Here is a 27,835-nt window from a genome sequence, read left to right on the forward strand (position 1 = left end):
CCCCAAACCCCTTCTTTCTAGCTGCCAAAAAGTTGCAGAGACCTTATCTATTTCTCTCTAAAACCCCTTCATAAAATCCCAAAAATACATCCAAAATTATGAAGAAAAATAGGGTTTCATCTCTGATTTAATGGCAAGGTTTTACAACGACTACATTTGCTCTTGATTCCTCACTGTTTTTTCATGTGTTACTTCTTCATGATCAGATCGAGTAGATTTTTTTGGGTCTAATCTCTCTCAAGTTTGTCTCCCTCATGAGGAACGACACCAGACCTAAGTTTTAAGATAAAAATTCTTCTTTTTCCCACATCTACAATGATTTGTTCAATCTTTTGAAAAACCCCAGTTTTCAAGTAATAATTACTTATGCTTTTTGGTTAACTAGTTCGCGCAATGCACGTGGTTAATTAAATATAAAAAAAAATTGTTATATTTCTTACTATAAAATAAGTCAGATTTTTTTTTGAGTTAAAATCTATAAACATGGATTATTACATTTGCCATATGTTTTATTTAAATATTTTTTAAAAAATTTATGAAATAGATGATTAATTTTGAAAATTTTACTAGTAGAAAAACGATCAACCTAGACGGAAATTTCCGTCTAGGTTGATTGAAATTCCGTCTAGATTAGTTCATCTAGACGGAATTCCATCTAGTTTGGGTGGTTTATTTTGCTTCCGTCTAGATTGATACAAACTAGACGGAATTCCGTCTAGGTTGATCAATCTAGACGGAAGTCAACCTAGACGGAATAAAGAATTCCGTCTAGGTTGACAAACCAGACGGAATTCCGTCTGGTCTGTCAACCTAGACGGAAATTCCGTCTAGGTTGGTTTTTCACAACCTAGACGAAAATTCCGTCTAGGTTGACTCAATCTAGACGGAATTCCGTCCAGATTGCCTTTTTTTAGGGGAAAAAATTAATTAAAATTTGTATTCTCCTGTACAATTACATTAATATTTGAATACATCCAGAAAATACTGTACACGCCACATTCAACCATCTAATCATAATCAAAATTCATAACAATTCCATTCAAAAACATCTATATAACCAAATCCAACACATTGTACAAATCCAACCATCCACTTCAAAATATACATCAATCAGTTCCGTCTAAAACACATCCAACAACATATATACTAACAATGCACATGACTAAGATAATACACGACATGAATAAATGTAGTGTTATAACAAATAAAACTGTTTATTGCATTAAAAATAAAAAAAACCTCATCCATCGTCGTCGGCGGGGGTATCTCTATCCCGATTACGAGAACGGGTGCTGCTCCCTCCAATATCTCCACTCTGAATGTTTAATTGAATAATCATTATGTGGTGTTTGATAACATATTAGATAAAAATGAATTTATAAATATAAGAAAAAATAAGGTACCTGAGCACTACTCTGTCTAGCGCCAGAATTATCGCCAATCGAGCTAATGATCCGTATGACACCACCATACGCGCTATAAGGAATAGCACCGCCTAAATATTGTATAACATACCCCATGAGATCGTCCATCGAGTTCGCCGTCAGCGCAACTCTAGTCATCTCATTAGTCACCTGAATATGCAGCTCCGGGTCAATTTTGTCAATCAGATACGCAGAGATACGTGCGACAAATGGCATAGCCTGGAAACTGCTTGTGGCTGCTCTCGTCGATGTAGATGGTGTGGAGGATGCTGTGGACGATCTGATGCTTATACCAGATGAAGCTCTGACACCATGCAGAGGATATCTTCCTCTCCTATTATTAGGGAGAAATAAATATTAAACTTTGCTCTCAAATTCAATAATGGTAAACAAATATAAATAGTATGTAGTATTCTTATAGTTAATTCAAGATAATGACCATATTATTTGTGTTCTCGTTTCCTCGTAATGTTAACAAAATAGAATTAATAATACTACTAAAGATATGTATAAGTCTCACCACTAACTCGAGATTTGCCGTGATCTTATCCCGATTCCTCTCATCACCCCTATATTATTCACGAAAAGTACCGTATACCGCTCTGGCCCTCAAGTGTATCGGCATTAATGATTTCCCCTGTCATATTATAAATTATGAGATTTCATAATCATACTAAACATTAAGATCTTTTAAATCTTTAAATGACATATACCGTATCTTGACAATAAACATCCTCCAGATTGGCGTAGGAGTGTGAGCCCAAGTGATGGTCATGCAGCTTCTTTCTTCTATTTTCTGACCCCTTCGTGGATTTATTCTTTAAAAAAATTCTGTAAATATAAAATGAAATAATATCTTAAAATTATAAACTAAATTTCATGAAACTAACCTTGGCGGCATCGCTGTCCCAATACATGAGGAGAGCCGTGAAATGAATCTCGTCAACTCGGTCATCGAGGTTTAAAAACCTCTGCCAGTCCTCCTCATACCTGTCATAGGTTTCATGTTTGATCTCATGCCTCCATTGTTTGAGAACTACTTCAACCTTAACATTGAACACATAATTCCAAGCCCCCTCAAAGTCCTCAAGGCAGAAGCAGTCCTGTAGATTTACATACACATTTAGGAAAGATAATTTAATATCAAATACTAATTATTAATAAATAAAAAGTAATAGCAATATGTAGTTACCATAAGCTCTGTCCATATCGCCTCGTATGCGCTCCATGGTAGTTCTCGAAATTGAAAATAAGGGTTGATAATGGTCGCTCTACGCATGAGAACCCCAATATATGCATTCAATCGGGTTGACCAAGGACCAACGGGCAAATTAGAACTATTCCACCTAATAATGCCCTTCATTCCTCTTGGCGGTTGTTTAGAATCAGGCTTACCTCCGCCACGTCGTCCCTCTATGCGATCCTTCTTAGCACCTACAATAATGACAATATGATAATATATCATATAATATACAAATGTGAAAATTAAAAGTATTTATATAATTTACCATTCGCTATCTCTCTTTCTTTTGCTGCGAGTGCATCGGCTTTCCTAGTCTCCAACATAGGAAGCATTTACTGATACCTTCTCGCAGCACGTGGGTGGTACTTCCTTGAGTCAGCCTTGGACTTATGAGAGTCCGGAGGTAAAGGTAAACTGAGAAAGTCCTGGGTCTTTGGCCGCAAATCAGTATGGAATGTATATGATGGATATGTCAGGGTCCAAGTAGCACCTACATAAGAAAGAAGAATCAATAATATTAAATTTTAATTGACCATTATCAATTATTAAATATTTAATACCTGTGTCGGGGGATTGTTCTGGTGCTGCATCAGAACCGCCGGGTGATGAATATCCCGCATCTGCAACAAATGAATACTATGAGCTAGATAACTAAAAATTTATAAAATATATTAAAGTATTAATTAATTTTTATACATGCATCTGGAGAAGGTAGTGAATCATCAGCACCACTACCTGGCGTGATACTCCGTGATCGATCAGCCGACTGGTCAAAGAGCCTCCTAATACTCCTCATCTGCAAATATAATAAAGACAATTGTTAAGAAAAAAATGTATACATGCTCATGAGATATGTTGTTATGAAATGCATTATTGTTTTTATTATGATAAGAAAAAAGTCGATAATGTGGTGTAACATATATAGTTCATACCTACATCCAGCGCCGCATTCTGTGCGTAAGAGAATTCTTGCCAAACATCATCAGATGAACCAATTGGTTCAACATAATTATCTTCACTTTCTTCAATATTTTTTTCATTGTTATTAGGAAGAACAACAGATCTTGGCTCCTTGTACAAAACCACCCAATCAGACATGACATTCGGATCTTTCACATAGAAGCACTGATCAGCTTGTTCTGCGAAAATGAATTTCTCATCCGTATATACTTCTCGGTGAAGATTGACTAGTGTAAATCCATAATAATCCTTTTGCTTTTTTGCAGGACACCACCGAACCTTGAACATCGTGTAAGTACATTGTTTTGGTTTACCAAACCCGTAAATTACCTCAACGATATCTTCTAATTGGCCATAATATAATATGTCAGCTAGAATTGGATTCTGATCTCTTATACTTGAAAAACATTCTTGAGCAAACAAGCCCATGACCCCACTGTTCTGAGTTACCCTCCTATCATCGGTCTCTAATGTTCGAAATTTATATCCATTCACCAAATGCTCATTATAACGTCTCACTTCGTGATAAGGACGTTGTGCATGGATAATAATTTCATCTGGTAATGTAGTATCATCAAGAAGTGATTTTTCAACCTAAGACAAACAATTTGAGAATATTTAGGCGATGTTATATTATGAATGTTCAATAATTAATTGTAAAACACTTACATCAAATCTTAACCAATCAGAAAATTCTTTCTTATGTCTTTTCTGAATATTGTGCGCTGCATTCCTACCGGTTGTTTCATTCTTAAGCTTCTCCAGATGTCGCCTATATAAACAATATATAAGTTTGTATTGATAAACTATATGTAAAATGAATATTTCTCATCTATATTAGAGATTTTATTTGTTACCTTCGATAGTCTTTGAACATATCAAGGTTTTCCAACACATATGCATGAATTTGATCTAAGAGATATCTCGGGTATTTTTCACGCTTCCTCTCCTTTTGAGGTGCCTGAGATGTGGTTTTCTTCTTACGCATGTAACATGATGCAAACACAAAGCATTTGTTAGCCACGTATCCTTCAGCTATCGAGCCCTCGGGACGAGCTCGATTGCGAACATTGTTCTTCATGCAGCCCAAGCATCTTATCATCATAAAAGTTAATTATTAGCACAGTAATTTTAAAAACGCGTATACAATTAATAAATATAAGAAAAATCATAAATTACCTTTCAATCGGATACATCCAACGATAAGTAACAGGACCGGCGATTCTAGCCTCTCTTGCAAGATGCTGGGTAAGATGAACCATAATTGTAAAAAATGAAGGAGGGAATATTACTTCCATATTGCATAGAGTAACTCGGACATCGGCTTCAAGTTTCTTAAACTCATCTACATCTATGACTTTAGAGCATAATTTTTTAAAAAATCCACAATACTCAATAATAATCTTCGACGCTTCTTTATCCATATTGTTACGGATTGTAACAGGGAGCAATTAATGGAGAAGAACGTGATAATCATGTGTCTTCAGACCTAAGAGTTTTCTCTCTTGCACCTGGATATTATTTGAAATGTTAGCAGAGTAACCATCCGACGACTTTACCGATTTGAGAATTTCACAAACTCGTTGCATCTGCTCATTTGACATTGTAACACGAGACGGAGGCAACTTTAATTTTTTAAGGCCAACGTCTTGAGCTTGCAAATCATTTCGGATATTCAAAGCAGTCAGATCTTGGCGTGGCCGTAGATCATCCTTCGACTTGTTTGCATCTTGTAGGAGAGTTAATACTATGTTATCACATATATTTTTCTCAATATGCATAACATCTAAGTTGTGTCGGATTTTTAGATTCTGCCAGTAAGGTAGCTGAAAGAAGATACTAAATTTAGTCCATCCTCTAGGTAATGTTTGGGCTTCGTCCTTAACTAGCATTTTACGTACCTTTCGCTTACGCTTCAATGGCTTTTTTAACTTTAAGTAATCTCTTACTCCGAGCGTGTTAAATTTAGAATAGCGTTTTTTCCCAAACACAACTTTTGGAAACCCCTCAAGTAATTGAACGATCTCAGTACCTATCAGTTAACGCGGCTTCATTCTTTTCTCAACTGTACCATCAAACTTAGCTGATAATTTTCTGTACTTATGACTCAAGGGCAACCACCTTCGATTAAACCAATAACAACTCTTTTGGCTATGTGGTAATTGAATAGCTTCAAATTTTGGACCACATACAGGATAAGGACACTTGCCCTTCGTAGAGTACACTGACAGATTAGCATAAGCTGGAAAATCATTAATCGTCCATAGTAGAATAGCACGTAATCTAAACGACACTTTTAAATGGGCATCATATGCTAAAATACCCTCAGATCATAATTGTTTTAGCTCATCAATTAGAGGCTCTAACTAGACATCAATATCATTTCCCGGAGCATGCTTACCGGGTATCAGTAATGAAAGTATCATAAACGGCTATTTCATACAAAGCAATGGAGGTAAATTATATGGCATTAATACAACTGGCCACGTAGACCAGCCTGAGCTCATTACCCTAAATGGATTGAATCCGTCGCTTGATAGACCCAATCTTACATTTCTGCAATCTTCGGCAAAACGAGGATAAATTTTATCAACATGCTTCCAAGCTAAAGCATCAGCAGGATGTCTTAATTTACCATCGTCTACTCGATCATCCTTATGCCACCTCATATTCTTTGTCGTTTCCTTGTTCATGTATAATCTTCGCAATCTAGGAGCCAATGGAAAATGTCGAAGCACTTTGACTGGAATTTTCTTCTGTGTTATCCCTGTCTCCGTTGTAATCCTTGTTGAAGAATTTGTGCGCTGTTTCCACCTAGAAACTCCACATGTCGGACACTCTTGAAGGTCTTTATTGGCTTTGTGGTACAAAATACATTCATTCGGACATGCATCAATCTTATTATAATCAAGACCCAGAGCTGAGACAATCTTCTCAGCTTGATAAGTTGTTTGGGGTATGCTATTCTCTCCTCCAGGGATTACAGTCCGAAGCAAATCAAGAAGCATTTCAAAATAATTATCTAACATACCGCTAAGTGTCTTAATATGAAGGAGTTTCAACATAAATGAAAATCTAGAGTACTCGATACATCCCTCATATAAGTCCTTTTCACTATTTTCTAGTAGCTCCATTATTCGCTTTATTTCTGCGGAGGAATGCATATCATCAATATTTTCGACACTCGCGACACCTCCTACCTCTTCAGCTTCAACTTCGTTATCATCTTCACTTTTGTCTCCAATATCATCCTCGACATTATCATCAACATCATATTCTGTAGGTCGAGGAAAAATATCATTCAACAATATTTCTGTGTCATCTATTCGTTGGCCACCGGACGTACCAACATGCATATTTGGATCCTCATCTTTAGTGATACCCTCCCCATGCCAGTTCTAGTATTTATATTTCTCATCAAAACCTGATTTTATTAGGTGAATCCGTATATCATTTCTATTCAGCAGCTTCAAATTCCTACACCTACAACAAGGACAGTACATAGCACCGCTTCTTAAATTTCTCGGATTCATTTCCGCATAACGCATGAAGGCTTCACATCCCTCCTTGTATCGTGTGTCGTGAAATCTACGATACCTAGGGATATCTATCCATGACTTGTCAGGAATTATCCTCATCTGTAAATTATATATAAATATTAAATACGATTAGTCTCACAACTACTAATACATCTATTTTTTGTACATTCAACACACATCAAACATACGTTCATATATCATTTAACAATATGAATATTTATCTACATAAAATATATATAAAACATACGTAAAAACTAATTACACTAATCTTGCGGCTGTCATAGGAAGGCTTCTATCCATTAAGAATATAGTAGTGCTTACATCCAACTTCATATACTTTGTATATTTTCATTTCTTGAAAATTTCGGCAGCACCTACCCGCTGTTCTCCCTGTACACTGTGCGGATGTTATTATGCGTATCAGTAATAACCCGAAACGCAGAACAACATACGCTTATTGTACACGGAGAACAACGAATAGGTGCTGCCAAAACTTTCAAGAATGAAAATATACAAAGTATACAAAGTTGGATGTATGCACTACTATATTCCTAACCCGTCCGAGAAGGACAGATCCAATAATTACAAATTTCAGTACCAAATTTTTATTCCTATAATATAAAATTAACGCTCATTTTTAGGAGAAAATTTTGTCTCCTACCCAAATCTGAGTCGTATATCATATATTATAAGTCCAAATAATTGGATGTAATTATTGGACGGAAGTCTAGGGATAACGTTATTTTTTTAGGGGTGGGCAAAAACCGAAACAAACCGATTCAACCGAAAAAACCGCCCGAAAAAACGGATCGGTTAACCGAACCGAATTAAATGGATAAGAAGAAGTCTCTAAACCGTCCGAACCGAATTAAACCGGTCTGGATCCGGTTTGAACCCCTGAACCGCCCAAAAAAAACCGAACCAAATTCTTAAACAAAAAGTAGCTGCGAGCCTTGGGTGTGAAGAAAATTTATGGCTGAATGTTTAGCATTTAAGAATTGTGGGGTGGAGTTTATACTAACATATATTTGAGTACGCTGATATAGTTGTGGGGTGGGGTGGAGTTTATACTAACATATATTTGAGTACGCTGATATAGTTAAGTGAGATTTCCGTAAATCAATACAAGATGTTGAGGTTGAAGGATAAATTTAGTGTTTTGGTCAAATTTCAGTGATAACATGAATACAACTTGCTGGTGCTGGATATCAAATTAACCTATAGTATAGGCTGTCAAGGATATAAGATAATTCTTGATGAGAAAAAGGCAGCTAAAAATTAACGAAAATCATCAAAAGGTGTGTGTGCCTGCCAAACATTGTTCTTTCTCTAAAAAAGGCTACATAATTACATGGTCCTCCTAGTGTATTAAGCTAGTTATATTCAGATCATACAATTTGATTAAGTGGCTTAGTACAGTTTTGATTGTTTCTTTTTAGTTTTGATTGCTTCTTTTCAGTTTTGGATATAACTAAAACTTACCCAGATTTTTGTGAAATGGAGTTAATTCGGTTCAAAACCGAAACCGAACCGAACCGAACCGAATTTCGGTTGGGCCGAATATTCGGATGAAGGGGAAAAAATCTGGATCTGGATGAGAGTTTTGAGAATCCGAAAAATTCGGATTGGATGCGGATTGGGCTTAAAACCGAACCGAACCGAATACGCCCAGCCCTAATGAAAAGAGATGAGTTGAGTGATGTTTGGATGAAAATAATATTTTATTAGATGTGATGGATGAGTTGTTAGATGAAAATAATATTTTATTAGATGTGGTGGATGAGTTGTTAGATAAAAATAATATTTTATTAGATGTGGTGGATGAGTGGTTAGATAAAAATAATATTTTATTAGATGATGTGGATGAGTTGTTGGATGAAAATAATATTTTATTGGATGTTGTGGGTGAGTTTTAGGGATGGAAATGGAAGAAATGGATTCATCGTCATCTAAGGGTTGTCATTGTCGGCAAACGTGACAAAGTAGGTGGCGACAGCAATGAACGATTTCGACACATCAGCTTCATCGGTGTTAAATTTTAGGGGTGGGCAAAAACCGAAAAAACCGGTTCAACCGAAAAAACCGCCCGAAAAAACGGATCGGTTAACCGAACCGAATTAAATGGATGAGAAGAAGTCTCTAAACCGTCCGAACCGAATTAAACCGGTCTGGATCCGGTTTGAACCCCTGAACCGCCCAAAAAAAACCGAACCAAATTCTTAAACAAAAAGTAGCTGCGAGCCTTGGGTGTGAAGAAAATTTATGGCTGAATGTTTAGCATTTAAGAATTGTGGGGTGGGGTGGAGTTTATACTAACATATATTTGAGTACGCTGATATAGTTAAGTGAGATTTCCGTAAATCAATACAAGATGTTGAGGTTGAAGGATAAATTTAGTGTTTTGGTCAAATTTCAGTGATAACATGAATACAACTTGCTGGTGCTGGATATCAAATTAACCTATAGTATAGGCTGTCAAGGATATAAGATAATTCTTGATGAGAAAAAGGCAGCTAAAAATTAACGAAAATCATCAAAAGGTGTGTGTGCCTGCCAAACATTGTTCTTTCTCTAAAAAAGGCTACATAATTACATGGTCCTCCTAGTGTATTAAGCTAGTTATATTCAGATCATACAATTTGATTAAGTGGCTTAGTACAGTTTTGATTGTTTCTTTTTAGTTTTGATTGCTTCTTTTCAGTTTTGGATATAACTAAAACTTACCCAGATTTTTGTGAAATGGAGTTAATTCGGTTCAAAACCGAAACCGAACCGAACCGAACCGAATTTCGGTTGGGCCGAATATTCGGATGAAGGGGAAAAAATCTGGATCTGGATGAGAGTTTTGAGAATCCGAAAAATTCGGATTGGATGCGGATTGGGGTTAAAACCGAACCGAACCGAATACGCCCAGCCCTAATTTTTTTATTCACCTAAATTGGATTATAACACATTATAAAAATTTATAATGTGTTATATATCACTCTATTTTTTTAAAAAATTTATTTCACATATTTTCACATCATAAACTTAAATAATCACACATACTTATAGCACGAATGAAACTTAAATGAGTTAGGGTTTATAAATATTTAAACAAAATATGATTACTGGTGTTGTTCAAATGAATTAACATGTAGTTAAGTTAGGGCTTTTAGAATTGAACTCGTTTATTTTTTTTATCATAAATTAGGGTTTCTAAACTAAATTCAACAATAAATAATAATAATTTAAAAATTCTAAAGCTCGGTAGAAAAAACATACATTTTAGGCAAATGAAAGAACGGACACTGTGCGGAGGAGGAGGGGCAATCCTAAGCCACTGCTGCACATTATTACACATTCAAGGCTTATAGGATCATTGTGTTCTTCTTCAACAAGTTTTCTCTCGGTTGTGAGAGGGTTAGTCTCTTGGGTTAGAGATTGGTGTTCAAATTGACAAGGAGTTTGTCAATTGGTGTTGCAATTTGCAGGAACTTGCAAATTGGTCAGGTTTGCATTTGATTTTGTAAGTTTATTCAAAATCATAGTGAAAACTCTCAAGCGGGATTTGCTTGGGGACTGGATGTACACCAGTTTGGTGGAACCAGTATAAAATCCTTGTGTTTGTGTTTGCAAATTTCTGAGATTGCCATTTTTTTCTTTGCAATTTATTATCTACTTTGCAATAATTTTAAAAGAACACTATTCACCCCCCCTCTAGTGTTCAAGTGTATCTATTTCAGATCCTACATTTGGTATCAGAGCAAGGTGAAAGATGGCATTGTCAAATACATCACAATTCAAGGAAGGTCACTCTACAAATCGTCCTCCAATGTTCGATGGCACGAACTACAACTACTGGAAGTGTAGGATGAAGATCTATCTCCAATCTCTTGGCTACGAACTTTGGAACGTCGTTGAAACAAAATATGAGAAACCAACAACTCCTTTCGCGGAATGGACTACATCTCAAAGGAACAATGCGAATTTGGATTCTAAAGCAATGAATGCCTTATTTTGTGCACTTGACAAGAATGAGTTCAATAGGGTGTCAACGGCCACATCCGCATATGATATTTGGCACACACTCGAGGTAACTCATGAAGGTACTACTAAAGTTAAAGAGTCTAAAATTTCTGTTCTTGTGCACAGATTTGAATTATTCAAGATGAAGGAAAATGAGACTATTGGAGAAATGTTCACAAGATTCACCGACATCACAAATTCTCTTATTGGTCTTGGAAAAACATATACTCAAGTGGAGATGGTAAGAAAGATACTTCGTTCACTTACTCCACAATGGGAAAAGAAAGTTACCGCTATTGAAGAAGCCAATGATTTGTCAACTCTTACGGTTGAAAATCTTATTGGTAATCTTATGGCATATGAAGTACAACTTGAAGATAGGAAGAATGATGAAGAATCTAAGAACAAGAAAGTTCTTGCATTTAATACTACTTCAGATAAAGAAGATTCAGATGATAATGATGAAGAAATGGGCATGTTTGCACGAAAATTTCGAAAATTCATCAAAAGAGGTAATTTTAAATTTAAGAATTCAAATTCAACTAACCCTCTTTGTTTTAAGTGTAATAAACCAGGGCATATGAAGAAAGATTGTCCAATGTTGAAGAATAAACAAAAATCAAGTTATTTCAACAACTTCAACAATATTCAAAATAACAAGAAGAGGAAAGCAATGGCGGTCACTTGGGATGATAGTGATGAATCATCCTCAGATGAAGAAATTGAAGAAAAGGAAAGTGCTCACATGTGTTTCATGGCACAAGATGATGTAAGTGAAAATGAAGAGCTTTTAGATGCTTTTAATGAATTATATGAAACTTTTATAAGATTAAAAATTTCACATAATTTTCTTAAAGGTGAGAATAAAAGGTTACGTGAAGAAATTTCAGATTTAAATTCCTCTACTTATACTAATTCTCAATTAGTTGAATTAAAAGAAGAAAATTTTTCTTTACTAAAAGAAAATGATAATTTATCTAATGAAAATAAATATTTAAAATCAGAATGTAATAAGTTAAATATTCGAATTAATAGTTTAGATAAAGATATTTCTTCTTTTAAATCAAGATATGAAGATATATGTTTAAATGTAAGCAAATTTAATAAAGGAAAAGAAAATCTTAATAATATTCTTTCTTTTCAAAGAGAATCACAAAAGACAAAAGGATTAGGTTTTCAAATTAATAAAAACAAATCAAAGAATACAATTTTTGTAAAACCTTCTTGTGATTTGCATGATTATAAATATGAAAATTTGTATAAAAAGAAATCAAAATTCTTTTCTATTTGGGTTCCAAAAGAATTATCTTCTTTTAATAAGAATTTTTATATTTCTGATTTTATTAAAAATATTTGTTTATCATCTAATTATTTAAGTAAATCAAACTCTTCATGGGTTTGGTTTCCTAAAGGCTAATTTAAAGGACCCAACATAGTATGGGTACCAAAATGTAAATGTTTATTTTTTCAGGTACCCAAGAAAGATAGGTGGATTTTAGATAGTGGTTGCTCTAAACATATGACTGGAAATATTCAATTGTTGTCATCTTTTCAAAACAAGGATGGAGGTACCGTTACTTTTGGAGATAACAACAAAGGAAAAGTCATCGGTATTGGTTCCGTAGGTAATCCAAACAAACCTATCATTGATAATGTTTTATTAGTTAATGGTCTTAAACATAATTTACTAAGTATTAGTCAACTTTGTGATAAAGGTTATAAAATTGTTTTTGAAAAAGAATCATGCTTAATTTATGATATTGATTTAATAACCATTATTTTTAAAGGTTATAGAAAAAATAACATATATGTGTTATCAATGAATAATATTTCAAATGAACATTGTCTTATTGCATCATCTAATGATTCTATTTTATGGCATAAACGTTTTGGACATGTTAACTTTAAACATATGTCTAAGATTTCTAAAAATGATTCAGTAAATGGTTTGCCTAAGATGTCATTTAAAAATAATTTTTGTGATGCATGTCAACAAGGAAAAATGCACAAATCTTCTTTTAAATCTAAAAACATAATATCTACAAATAGACCATTAGAATTAATTCATATAGATCTTTTTGGTCCATCTAGAGTAGCATCTTTAAATGGAAGTAGATATGCATTTGTTCTTGTTGATGATTTTTCTAGATTCACTTGGGTAATTTTTCTTAAACATAAAAATGATGCTTTTAATGAGTTTTCTATATTTTGCAAGAAAATTCAAAATCAAAAATCAACTTCTATTATCTCTATACGTAGTGATCATGGAGGTGAATTTGAAAATGAATTATTTGCAAATTATTGTGATCAACATGGTATATCACACACATTCTCTTTTCCTCGAGCTGCTCCACAAAATGGAGTTGTAGAAAGGAAAAATAGAACCTTACAAGAATGTGCTAGAACCATGTTATGTGATAGTAATTTACCTAAATATTTTTGGGCAGAAGCCGTATCAACAGCATGTTATGTATTAAATAGAGTTTTATTACGACCTATTTTAAAGAAAACATCTTATGAATTATTTTATAACAAAATTCCTAAAGTATCTTACTTTAAAGTTTTTGGTTGTAAATGTTTTATCTTAAATACAAAGGATAACTTAGATAAATTTGATTCAAAATCCGATGAAGGAATTTTTGTTGGATATTCTAATCACAGTAAAGCATATAGAATTTATAACAAAAGAACACAAGTTATTGAAGAATCTTTACATGTTTCTTTTAATGAAAGTTTTTCAAAAATACCTATTATACTAAATAATGATGATGATGTAATTGATACCATACAAGATACTCCTATGATAGATATTACAAAAGATGATAATCTACAAAATGATTTACCTAAAGATTTTGTAGAAGTTAAAAATCATCCACATGATTTAGTTATAGGAAATATATCTGACAAAGTAACTACTAGATCACATTTTAATTTGATTGCTCATAATGCTTTTATTTCAACTATTGAACCTAAAAATATAAAAGAAGCACTTCTTGATGATTCATGGATAATTGCTATGCAAGATGAACTTAATCAATTTACTAGAAATAATGTTTGGGATCTTATACCTAGACCTCAAAATAAATCCATTATTGGAACAAAATGGATTTTTAGAAACAAATTAGATGAATTTGGTCAAGTTGTTAGAAACAAAGCTAGATTAGTTGCTCAAGGTTATAATCAAGAAGAAGGAATTGATTATGATGAAACTTATGCACCAGTTGCACGATTAGAATCAATTAGGATTTTACTTGCATTTGCATGTTTTATGAATTTTAAATTATTTCAAATGGATGTTAAAAGTGCTTTTTTAAATGGTTTTATAAATGAAGAAGTTTTTGTAGAACAACCTCCAGGTTTTGAACATGAAAGTTTTCCAAATCATGTTTTTAAACTTAAGAAAGCATTATATGGTCTTAAACAAGCACCTCGTGCATGGTATGATAGATTAAAGAAATTTCTTTTAACTTCAGGTTTTGATATTGGAAAAGTTGATTCAACATTGTTTATTAAGAAAATAAATAAAGATATTTTACTAATTCAAATATATGTAGATGATATTATTTTTGGTTCTACTAACAATAATCTTTGTCAAGAATTTGCTAAGAATATGCAGGATGAATTTGAAATGAGTCACATGGGTGAACTAAATTTCTTTCTTGGACTTCAAATTAAACAATTGAAAGAAGGAATTTTCATCAATCAAAGCAAGTACGCAAAAGATTTACTTAAAAGATTCGGATTGGAAAATTCAACAAGCAAACCAACACCTATGAGCACTACAACATCTCTTGACAAAGATGAAAATGGTAAGAATGTTGATCAAAAGCTCTATCGAGGTATGATTGGATCACTTCTTTACATTACTGCTAGTAGACCTGATATTATGTTTAGTGTATGTTTATGTGCAAGATTTCAATCAAATCCTAAAGTTTCACATCTTAAAGCAGTAAAAAGAATATTTAGATATATTAAAGATACTACAAATTATGGTTTATTTTATCCAAAACATAGTTCTTTTGATTTAATATCATATAGTGATGCTGATTTTGCCGGATGTAAATCTGATAGAAAAAGTACAAGTGGAACATGTCATTTCTTAGGACATTCACTTGTATCTTGGTTTAGTAAGAAACAAAATTCAGTATCATTATCAACAACTGAAGCTGAATATATTGCTGCAAGTCTTGCATGTGCACAAATATTATGGATGAAACAAACTTTAACTGATTATGGCATAAATTGTCCCATATCATCTATTATGTGTGATAATTCTAGTGCAATTAATTTATCTAAAAATCCTATTCAACACTCACGTACAAAACACATTGATATTAGACATCATTTTTTACGTGATCATGTTCTTAAAGGTGACATATCATTAGAGTTTATACCTACAGATAAACAAATTGCAGATATATTAACAAAACCACTAAAAGAAGAAGTTTATGTTAAATTAAGAAGGGAATTAGGTATATGTTCAATTGAAGATTTAAATTAATTTTTAAAACAAAAATACATAAATTTAAACCTTAAGTAGTCGATTAATCTAACTTATAGTCGACTACATGCACAATTCTTACAAACTATTTTTCTGAAAAATCAGATTATAGTCGACTACTTACCTTTATAGTCGACTACTCAATGTAAAATCTTAAAAATACTCTCTGTTGATTACAGTGTAGTCGACTAATTCACATATTGGTCGACTACTCAGAGTTAAAAACTAAAACTTAACCTTCTATCTTTTACAGTATAGTCGACTATTTTGACTATTAGTCGACTACTAATTCTGAACCTTTAGTTTATTAAGAAAAGTGGATTTTTTATGTTTTAAACCCAATATCCAATAACCCTACCCGTTTTACTTTAGTAAAAATCATCTAAACCATTCATTTTTAACTGCACCAATCCTAACCATTCATCTAAAATTTAATCTTGACCCTACATTCTATTTACCATCTAATCTAAACCTTACATTATTAAAAGATAAATTAAAAAGCAAAAATAACCCACTAACTCTACCCAAAACCGAAAACCCATCTTCCCCATCTTCTTCTCTTCAGTTTCACCGATTCCAGGTTAGGGCTTTTCTTGTTTCTAAAATTTCCTCATCAATTTCTTTATTTGTCTTTCAATCTTGTCAAGCTATCAGGCTCATTAGTCGACTAATCCAGGCTATAGTCGGCTATTCTAGGGTTTCTACTGTTTGGGGTATACTTCTAAACTTGATCTTTCATTCTCTTGTTATTTATCTAGTTCATCATGTTTAGATCTAAGAAAGCTAAGCAAACTCACAGTTCTCTCAATGATGAAATCATTGTTTATTTAAGAAGTCCTGAATTATTGGAAGAATTTAACAGACTTTCAACTTTAGAAATTCTTACAGGACGATTTGTGAAGTTCGATGATTTCATCCCATGGAACTTTAGTTCTTATTTTGAAAATGTGGGCTTGCTTGAGTTATTTTCTGCTGAAAATAAGAAACCATCATACCCATTTCTTGTGCAACTGTTCTATACCAATATAGAACGTGTGGGTACAATTGGTGGTTCTGAAAAAATTAAAACCCTTGTTAAAGGAATGGAGATTGAATTAACTACTAAAACAATTGGTAAAATATTCAACATTCCTTATCAAGGAGTTTCTCTTAGCTCTGTTAGGATGAATGATTCAGACTTGCTATCCAATCACATATTTCTTCCAGGACATGGAAAACCTTTGAACAATTCAAACAAACTTCGTCCATTTCCTAGGTTCATTGCTCGTATCCTAGCCTATAACTTATTTCCAAAAACTGGAAGTTTTCATTTCATTTCCCTAGAATTAGCAAAAGCTATATATGCTATTATGGGAAATATTCAAGTTAATTGGGCTGAGGTTTATTTTGATAATTTTCTGACCATTCCTAGAGGATTTCTTCCTTATGGTGCATTCCTGACTAAGATCTTTGATAAATTCCATGTTGATCTCAAATCTGAAAAATCTGTTGTCCGTTCAATTGAATTTTTTGATTCAAATGCCCTAACTAGGATGAAATTGACAAATTTTGAAATCCAAGATCACAATCCTCAAAATGAACCTGTTCAAAATGAACCTGAACTTCAACAAGAAGATATTCCACAAACCTCAACTCAAGCTGGAGCCTCTTCAAGTCAACCTCCACCATTTCCTACTGAACCTTCATGTTTTTCAGACGTGCAATACAATACTTTGAGTGCACGTATCCTAGAACTGGAAACAGGTCAACGAGCTATATATGCACAAAACAGATATATCATCAGCAATCAAGAAGACCTAATCAAAAAGTTTGAAGACTTGGACTCAAAGCTTAATTCATATTTTCAAGGCCAACAACCTCCTCCAGCACCTTAGAATTTGTTTCTGTTTTTTGGTCAAAACAATTATGTTCTTATGTTTAAAACTATGTGGTTGTTATTATGTTTAAAACTATGTGGTTATGTTGCTTTTATGTCAAGTTTGCTACAATATAACTGTGTGTTAAGCCTGCTATTATGAAAAGTTTGCTATTATATGTGTTAAGTTTGCTACTATTTTGTTCGTTAATATAACTGCTATATATTTTAAACAGATAATGGTGATGAACATTATGGAACTTGTGGTCTTTATGGCAAGTCTTTGCCTACCAATATGGATGGGTGAAGTTATGGACTATGTTCATAACCTTGATGATTTGTTTGAAGTGTTAACTCATGTTGACGAAATTATGTTATGTTTAGGTTCTTCTTCTTTTTGTTGATAACAAAGGGGGAGAAATAGTTAAGTTTTATATTTTTTATTATGAATGTTAAAAACTTTGCATATATGCAGGGGGAGTAAGTATTACATGTTTTAAAATTTAATATGATGCATAAATTATTTGTTATCATCAAAAAGGGGGAGAATGTTGAATATCATTTCTCCATGATAATGTTTTGATGATAACAATTTATATTTTGTGTGCACTAACTTTCATATGCAGATTTCAATATCAGAATATGTACAAGTGCAAGTGAATATCAAGGCATTTTGAAGTGAAGAAAATGAAGAACAAAAGATAATGTATTTGAATTTTTCTTTGCTTAGAATATTTGTACAAGCCTTGATCACACACACGCACACACACACATTTTTAGAATACACTAACACAGGCTTAGTGTGTTGGTTAACTATAGAAATCCCCTATGTTAACCATTAGAATAATAGTTAAAACTTAATTATAAAAACTCATTATTTCTGAATTTTTGATCTTAATAGTCGACTAATTAGGATAGTAGTCGATTACTCATGTATATAACTCAAATACAAGTTTCTGTCTTTTTACAGTATAGTCGACTAATAGAGATTATAGTCGACTACTGAGATGTTTGACAGAAACATAAGTTTCTGTCTTTTTACAGTGTAGTCGACTAATGACTACAGTAGTCGACTACAAGAGACAGTTTTTCAGTTTTCAGAATTTGAATATCTGACAGTTCTTGGCCGTTTTTAAACGTTTTCAAACTTTAAAAACTTGTCTTTTCAAGGGGTATATATAGGTTATTTGTTCAGAAAAATGAAAGATATATACATACCCATAAGCTTTGATTCTTGAGCAATTTCCTAAGTGAAAAACATTCTGATTTTCTGAAAAAGAAGAGTTTCTGAAATTGCCTATATACTTTCATCAAAAACAAATCAATTAGGCAATTTTACAAAGATTAAAAGAATCCTAAGCCACTGCTGCACATTATTACACATTCAAGGCTTATAGGATCATTGTGTTCTTCTTCAACAAGTTTTCTCTCGGTTGTGAGAGGGTTAGTCTCTTGGGTTAGAGATTGGTGTTCAAATTGACAAGGAGTTTGTCAATTGGTGTTGCAATTTGCAGGAACTTGCAAATTGGTCAGGTTTGCATTTGATTTTGTAAGTTTATTCAAAATCATAGTGAAAACTCTCAAGCGGGATTTGCTTGGGGACTGGATGTACACCAGTTTGGTGGAACCAGTATAAAATCCTTGTGTTTGTGTTTGCAAATTTCTGAGATTGCCATTTTTTCTTTGCAATTTATTATCTACTTTGCAATAATTTTAAAAGAATACTATTCACCCCCCCCTCTAGTGTTCAAGTGTATCTATTTCAGATCCTACAGACGGAATTTCCGTCTAGGTTGACCATTCAACCTAGACGGAAATTTCCGTCTAGGTTGAGGCAACCTAGATGGAAATTCCGTCTAGGTTGACCTTTCCGTCTAGATTGACAAACTAGACGGAAATTTCCGTCTAGTTTGATTCAACCTAGACGGAACAAACTAGACGGAATTAGTTCCGTCTAGTTTGACTCAAACTAGACGGAAAATTATTTCGTCTAGTTTGTTCCGTCTAGGTTGCTCGTTTTTCTACTAGTGTTTCTTAGGGCTAGGAATAAGCAACTAACAAGTTTACAGTAGAAGATAGCGGAACGTGATAAATTCTTAAGAATTATTAATCTTTACTTAGTTTGTTTATACTGATAGGATCTCATTATTAACTAACTATAAGGCCTAGTATATTATTTTTTGGGTTGGACGTTTAAGGCAGGCAGAGGATCAATGTGAGTCTTTATCGTAATGAATATTATACAATTTAAGTACCAAAGAAAAAAAGTTAATCAATGGTGTAGTTTGTGAGGGAAAACTCCAGCAGTTTAATTTGGTATGTGGATATATAACAGACGGAGATGGAGAAGTGCGGTTTTGAAAATAGTGGGTGCGTGTGGGTAATTGTAGGCTGCCTAAAAATTATTGTGGATAGCGGATCCCCACAAAGCACAAATGATGGAGGTCACGATCTGACAACTTTCATATCAATCAATGAGAGTTATAATTTGACGATTCTTACAACAACTGATGATGGAAATTGCAATCTGAAAACTTTTGCAACAACAAACGAGAGTTACAAACTGACGACTCTCACATCTCAAAGAGCCAAAGGCCAGGATTACAAGATGACAATCCTTACAACACTCTAACAGAAGTGATTACAAGTTGATGATCTCTTCAAAGCACGTGGAAGTCATCACCGCATTTTAAGCTCAAAACGCGGAGTTCACCATCATGTTCCAAGTTCAAAACACGGAGCTCATCGTCGTGTTCCAGGATCAAGACGCGGAGCTCACTACCACGTTTTTAACTCAAGATGCAGAGCTCACTATCGCATTTTCAGCTCAATACGCGAAGCTCACTACCGCGTTTTCAGTTCTAAATGCGAGGGTCATTTCCAGAATGCGAATCTCGCGTTTGACCCATTCAAACATGTTATAAACGGTTCTAAAACCATTTTCCACAAATTAAGGATATTAAACCTTCATTAAAGAGTGATTTAAGAGGGTGATTACACCCCTTAAGCCCCTTAAACTGTTTTCCACGAATCAAGGCCATTAAACTCTCATTAAGGAGTGATTTAAGGGGCGATTATACCCCTTAAACCCCTTAAAATAGTTTTATATGAATTAAAGGTATTAAACCCTCATTAAAGAGTGATTTAAGGGGGCAGTTACAACCCGTAAACCCCTATAAATAGCTGAGAAGTTAGCTACAAAAGAAAATTTTTTGGATCATCTTGAATTGGCTTTTCTTGGATCTTGTGCCTTGGATTGTGAACCATTTTGGTTAAATTGAAAATGATTAATTTTCTTTCTGAAATCAACTCTTTTACAGAGTTTTAAACTCTTTCAGAGTTCTTAACTCGTTAAGAGTTTTTAAACTTGCCTCGCAAGTTCTTCCTGACGTCAAGTCAAGAGGAATAGACCATATTCCATGAACCGATATGCTGGTATTATCAATAGGATATAATATTCAAACTCGCATCGCCACCAAGAAGAATCCAGCTTTAAACAAAGGGGAAGATCTTCGTCAATCTTGATCTCTTTTGTAAATCGGGAAACCGATAAAGAAAATTTGTAATTTCTTTTTCTAAGTTGGTTAGAGAGAGATTACTGTGAGAGATTGTATTCATTTTTTTCATAAATTGATTAAGGAGAATTAATAACATTTCCTCTCAAATTTTGTTACATTTTTCCTACAAACAATAATTAACATGATTTTATTTGTGCGTTTTTCTTCACTCATTTTTAAGATATTTGTGGTCCTGTGGATATATATATAGCTATAGCATTGCTACTCTATTTTGATTTTGTGAAGAGTTTGGGTATTAAAAAAATTAAATTATCTAAGCCCATACATGAAATTTATTTTAACAAACACTCATGTGTAAATATTACAATTGGCATTAAGATCTAAGATATGTGTGAGATTTTCTTTGACTTTTATACAAACAATATCTATTTAAATGATAATATTATATTTAAATTTTGTGATCTAAAAAAAAGATCAAACATATAATATAAGTAATTTCTTTAAAATAATCTAATTTAGTCTAACAAGAAGAAAATAGATGAAAATGATGTGAAAATTATTGCAATTTCATAATTTATAATTTTTAAACAATCTAATCTAATCTAATAAGAAGAAAATAATAAAGGCACATACATGTTGAAGGAGATGATAGTGCTGTGAAAATTGTTATAATTTCTGATCTAAACAAAAGATCAAACATACAATATAATTAATTATTTTAAAATAATCCAATCTAATCTAATAAGAAGAAAATAGATGAACATGCTATAAAAATTATTAATATTTCTTGATATGAAAAAAGATTAAATATATAATATAATTAATTGCTTTAAAATAATCTAATCTAATCTACTAAGAAGAAAATAACAAAGTCATATACATGTAGAAGGAGATGAAAGTGCTACGGTACTTGTTATAGTTTCTAAATTGCCTCAACCTAGACGGAAATTCCGTCTAGGTTGACTATTCAACCTAGACGGAATTTACGTCTAAATTGCCTCAACCTAGACGGAAATTCCGTCTAGGTTGACTATTCAACCTAGACGGAATTTACGTCTAAATTGCCTCAACCTAGACGGAAATTCCGTCTAGGTTGACTATTCAACCTAGACGGAATTTACGTCTAAATTGCCTCAACCTAGACGGAAATTCCGTCTAGGTTGACTATTCAACCTAGACGGAATTTACGTCTAAATTGCCTCAACCTAGACGGAAATTCCGTCTAGGTTGACTATTCAACCTAGACGGAATTTACGTCTAAATTGCCTCAACCTAGACGGAAATTCCGTCTAGGTTGACTATTCAACCTAGACGGAATTTACGTCTAAATTGCCTCAACCTAGACGGAAATTCCGTCTAGGTTGACTACTGCCTCAACCTAGACGGAAATTCCGTCTAGGTTGACTATTCAACCTAGACGGAATTTACGTCTAAATTGCCTCAACCTAGACGGAAATTCCGTCTAGGTTGACTACTGCCTCAACCTAGACGGAAATTCCGTCTAGGTTGACTATTCAACCTAGACGAAAATTCCGTCTAGGTTGACTATTCAACCTAGACGGATTTTCTGTCTAGGTTGACTAGTCAACCTAGACGGAAATTCCGTCTAGGTTGACCATTCAACCTAGACGGAAATTTCCGTCTAGGTTGAGGCAACCTAGATGGAAATTCCGTCTAGGTTGACCTTTCCGTCTAGATTGACAAACTAGACGGAAATTTCCGTCTAGTTTGATTCAACCTAGACGGAACAAACTAGACGGAATTAGTTCCGTCTAGTTTGACTCAAACTAGACGGAAAATTATTTCGTCTAGTTTGTTCCGTCTAGGTTGCTCGTTTTTCTACTAGTGTTTCTTAGGGCTAGGAATAAGCAACTAACAAGTTTACAGTAGAAGATAGCGGAACGTGATAAATTCTTAAGAATTATTAATCTTTACTTAGTTTGTTTATACTGATAGGATCTCATTATTAACTAACTATAAGGCCTAGTATATTATTTTTTGGGTTGGACGTTTAAGGCAGGCAGAGGATCAATGTGAGTCTTTATCGTAATGAATATTATACAATTTAAGTACCAAAGAAAAAAAGTTAATCAATGGTGTAGTTTGTGAGGGAAAACTCCAGCAGTTTAATTTGGTATGTGGATATATAACAGACGGAGATGGAGAAGTGCGGTTTTGAAAATAGTGGGTGCGTGTGGGTAATTGTAGGCTGCCTAAAAATTATTGTGGATAGCGGATCCCCACAAAGCACAAATGATGGAGGTCACGATCTGACAACTTTCATATCAATCAATGAGAGTTATAATTTGACGATTCTTACAACAACTGATGATGGAAATTGCAATCTGAAAACTTTTGCAACAACAAACGAGAGTTACAAACTGACGACTCTCACATCTCAAAGAGCCAAAGGCCAGGATTACAAGATGACAATCCTTACAACACTCTAACAGAAGTGATTACAAGTTGATGATCTCTTCAAAGCACGTGGAAGTCATCACCGCATTTTAAGCTCAAAACGCGGAGTTCACCATCATGTTCCAAGTTCAAAACACGGAGCTCATCGTCGTGTTCCAGGATCAAGACGCGGAGCTCACTACCACGTTTTTAACTCAAGATGCAGAGCTCACTATCGCATTTTCAGCTCAATACGCGAAGCTCACTACCGCGTTTTCAGTTCTAAATGCGAGGGTCATTTCCAGAATGCGAATCTCGCGTTTGACCCATTCAAACATGTTATAAACGGTTCTAAAACCATTTTCCACAAATTAAGGATATTAAACCTTCATTAAAGAGTGATTTAAGAGGGTGATTACACCCCTTAAGCCCCTTAAACTGTTTTCCACGAATCAAGGCCATTAAACTCTCATTAAGGAGTGATTTAAGGGGCGATTATACCCCTTAAACCCCTTAAAATAGTTTTATATGAATTAAAGGTATTAAACCCTCATTAAAGAGTGATTTAAGGGGGCAGTTACAACCCGTAAACCCCTATAAATAGCTGAGAAGTTAGCTACAAAAGAAAATTTTTTGGATCATCTTGAATTGGCTTTTCTTGGATCTTGTGCCTTGGATTGTGAACCATTTTGGTTAAATTGAAAATGATTAATTTTCTTTCTGAAATCAACTCTTTTACAGAGTTTTAAACTCTTTCAGAGTTCTTAACTCGTTAAGAGTTTTTAAACTTGCCTCGCAAGTTCTTCCTGACGTCAAGTCAAGAGGAATAGACCATATTCCATGAACCGATATGCTGGTATTATCAATAGGATATAATATTCAAACTCGCATCGCCACCAAGAAGAATCCAGCTTTAAACAAAGGGGAAGATCTTCGTCAATCTTGATCTCTTTTGTAAATCGGGAAACCGATAAAGAAAATTTGTAATTTCTTTTTCTAAGTTGGTTAGAGAGAGATTACTGTGAGAGATTGTATTCATTTTTTTCATAAATTGATTAAGGAGAATTAATAACATTTCCTCTCAAATTTTGTTACATTTTTCCTACAAACAATAATTAACATGATTTTATTTGTGCGTTTTTCTTCACTCATTTTTAAGATATTTGTGGTCCTGTGGATATATATATAGCTATAGCATTGCTACTCTATTTTGATTTTGTGAAGAGTTTGGGTATTAAAAAAATTAAATTATCTAAGCCCATACATGAAATTTATTTTAACAAACACTCATGTGTAAATATTACAATTGGCATTAAGATCTAAGATATGTGTGAGATTTTCTTTGACTTTTATACAAACAATATCTATTTAAATGATAATATTATATTTAAATTTTGTGATCTAAAAAAAAGATCAAACATATAATATAAGTAATTTCTTTAAAATAATCTAATTTAGTCTAACAAGAAGAAAATAGATGAAAATGATGTGAAAATTATTGCAATTTCATAATTTATAATTTTTAAACAATCTAATCTAATCTAATAAGAAGAAAATAATAAAGGCACATACATGTTGAAGGAGATGATAGTGCTGTGAAAATTGTTATAATTTCTGATCTAAACAAAAGATCAAACATACAATATAATTAATTATTTTAAAATAATCCAATCTAATCTAATAAGAAGAAAATAGATGAACATGCTATAAAAATTATTAATATTTCTTGATATGAAAAAAGATTAAATATATAATATAATTAATTGCTTTAAAATAATCTAATCTAATCTACTAAGAAGAAAATAACAAAGTCATATACATGTAGAAAGAGATGAAAGTGCTACGGTACTTGTTGTAGTTTTTTAGCTTATAAACATTGATATGTGATGTTGCATGTGAGAGGATAACAATTGTAAATATAGTTCTATTTAATTACTAATAGTATAATTAAACTTTGAAACTTATTATGCAGTACCGTAAACTAATTGAATTTTGGTTGGTGGATTTTGCAAATACCTCATCCACATTATGTGCATTTGTAGGTCTGTGCTATTCCTGGGTTCGACCTCTAGGGCGAACATTATTTGTCTCACTAATTTGTTTGGTTTTTACATATACGCCATTCATCTTGTATACATTTATAAATTTGGCATTTAATAATTTTATTCAAGTTTATATTTCAATTTAAACTGTATTATTATCTTCATACTATGTATATCCAATAATAATTTATCAATTTATCAACTTACTCCTACTTAATGGATTACTATTTGAATTTCAATGGTATTTTTGTCTACCAAAAGATTTTCTCGAACTTGTGCTTTTAAAGGGAGTATGATGAGTTAAAAGATGTAACTTGTGGTGAAATCAACAAACTTTTGTTGTTATTATTCTCAAATTTTTTTGGAGTTAATTAGAAAGATAAATTATTTGGAAATTTGGTGTTGCATGTAATAGAAAAATACCACATGAATTGTGAATGTCAGTTTAAAAAATATATTTTAGGATTAGGGTTCTCTAAATAAACATGAGGAATTCTTTGGGTAAAGTTTGTATTTTGATCCTTTTCAAACCTTATATTTTGGCAAATTTTAAATTAATTTTTAAGATTTTTGGTGGAATTTTGAACTTTTGTGAGATGATGGATAGTAGAGTATTTCTGATATAATCTGCAACATGTTTTATGATTAGGATTTTTCTAATTAACAGGGGTAACTCTTTGAGTAAAGTGTATCTTTGGTCCCTTTTACCTCACAAAGTATTATATTATGCGTAACTTTGTCCTTTTGTGGGTTGGGGCTGTTTGGTTCATTTTTAAAAAATTATGGAAATGAAATCTCACATAAGAAATCAAATCTAAAAAATTGAACAAATTTTGAAGACAACATTTTTGTAAAATTAATGAGCAAAATCGACCTTCTCACAAAAAAACAGCAAAATCGACCATTTTCATCACAACGCAAATGAAAAGGGTCAATTTTACTGTTGGGTTGTTTTTGAACTACACGAGACTAGTAGTCATGTATAGTTAGGGCATGCAAATCCATGATTAGCATGCAAAACAAATGGACTGGACTAGTAGTCCCGTCCATTTCATGCGAAAGGCCCCAAAAGGCCCTAACTCTCTACACCTCCCTACTCTCCTCCCTCGTCCACGGGACCCACAGATCCGCCTCCCTCCCCAACACTTTCCTCTAGTCCCTAACCACCACCATCTTTAGCTCCGTCTCCCTCGCCCTCCTAATCATGTACCTAAAATCTGAATCGTTTGAAACCAATATCAGCCAATCAATCCCCCTCACCATCAAGTGCTGCATCTGCCTCTTCAGCGCCTACTCTGCTACCTACGGCTTATACTCTCAAATCTGTCGCCAACCCGTACCCCTACTTCGGCATGATTAGCTCCCCTGCCATCTCCTCGTACTTCACATTGCCACTTATGAACCTCTCCTTGAACCTCAGTCTCTTTCCCCCCTAAGCTGCCTCATCCTCACGAGCCTCTTGTTCTGCTCCCGCTCGTGGAGGGTCTTGAAGTGATTTTTGAGGTCGAGGTTAGCAGGGCACTTGCGGTCGTAAATAAAGCAGACGTAGGGGGAGGAGGGGGTCTGGAGGAGGAGGCACTTGTGCTTAAGGGCGTAGAGGCTGCGCCGCTGGCGGCGTCGATGGAGGACCCAGCCAGGGAGGTGCATAAAGCCATTGGCGTCTCCGTTGCGCGTATCAGAGATGGCGATCGACGTGGCCTTAAAGAGCTCGACGACAGTGCTGAGGGAGCGGGCCGGCGCAGTTAGGGGGCACCGCGAGACTGTTGTTTTTTTACCCGACGGTCCCACACGGACAACGACCTTTTGCTAGCGGGGGAGGAATACTCAGGTGGTGGGGTCACGGAGCATGTCGATCTGGGACGTGCAGAGGACGGGTGCAGGTGCGGGTTGGAGGAGATGGGGAAACTGATGGGTTTGGTGCGGGTGGGGATGCGGCATGCTTTAACTACATGGGACTAGTAGTCATGTGTAGTTCAAAAATACCACAACAACAAAATCGACCCTTTTCATCTGAGTTGTGATAAAAATGGTCGATTTTACTATTTTTTTTTTAGAAGGTCGATTTTGCTCATTAATTTTGCAAAAGGGTTGTTTTCAAAATTTTGTCCTAAAATTCTTTTAGGATATCTAAGAATAGGAAAGCATATCCAAAACTCATGTTTGTTTCATTTTACAAAAATTAGGAATGCATATCTAAAAATGAGCTTTTTTGTGTTTGTTTCAAAACCATAGAATAGGAAAGAACCCAAAAAATCTTGATTTAAACATACCTGTGGTAGAGTTACCACCCATTAGAAGACAAATGCACCAAATATGTATTGAAGGCAACAACTATATAAATGTCTAGT

At 33.8% G+C, this 27,835-nt stretch overlaps 1 protein-coding gene and 1 pseudogene across 1 annotated transcript; both read right to left on the reverse strand.

Annotated features, from left to right (window-relative positions):
- Positions 1-1,205: 1,205 nt before the first annotated feature.
- On the reverse strand, positions 1,206-1,714 carry LOC109827639. Its single transcript, XM_020394651.1, has 2 exons — positions 1,404-1,714; positions 1,206-1,315 (listed from the first exon to the last, which is right to left on the reverse strand). Exons 1-2 carry the CDS (start codon positions 1,638-1,640, stop codon positions 1,241-1,243), a joined length of 312 nt encoding a protein of 103 aa, XP_020250240.1. The 5' UTR covers positions 1,641-1,714; the 3' UTR covers positions 1,206-1,240.
- Positions 1,715-26,570: 24,856 nt separating this feature from the next.
- LOC109827637 lies at positions 26,571-27,335 on the reverse strand (annotated as a pseudogene).
- Between the last annotated feature and the right edge of the window lie 500 nt (positions 27,336-27,835).

Source organism: Asparagus officinalis, unplaced genomic scaffold, assembly GCF_001876935.1.
Source record: "Asparagus officinalis unplaced genomic scaffold, Aspof.V1 AsparagusV1_Un331, whole genome shotgun sequence".
Taxonomy (NCBI): Eukaryota; Viridiplantae; Streptophyta; class Magnoliopsida; order Asparagales; family Asparagaceae; genus Asparagus; species Asparagus officinalis.

Coding starts and splice junctions, on each gene's coding strand:
- LOC109827639 (XM_020394651.1), bottom strand. CDS start 1,640: ATGCCATTTGTCGCACGTATCTCTGCGTATCTGATTGACAAAATTGAC. Junction 1,316..1,403: donor CTAGACAGAGTAGTGCTCAG/GTACCTTATTTT, acceptor TTAAACATTCAG/AGTGGAGATATTGGAGGGAG.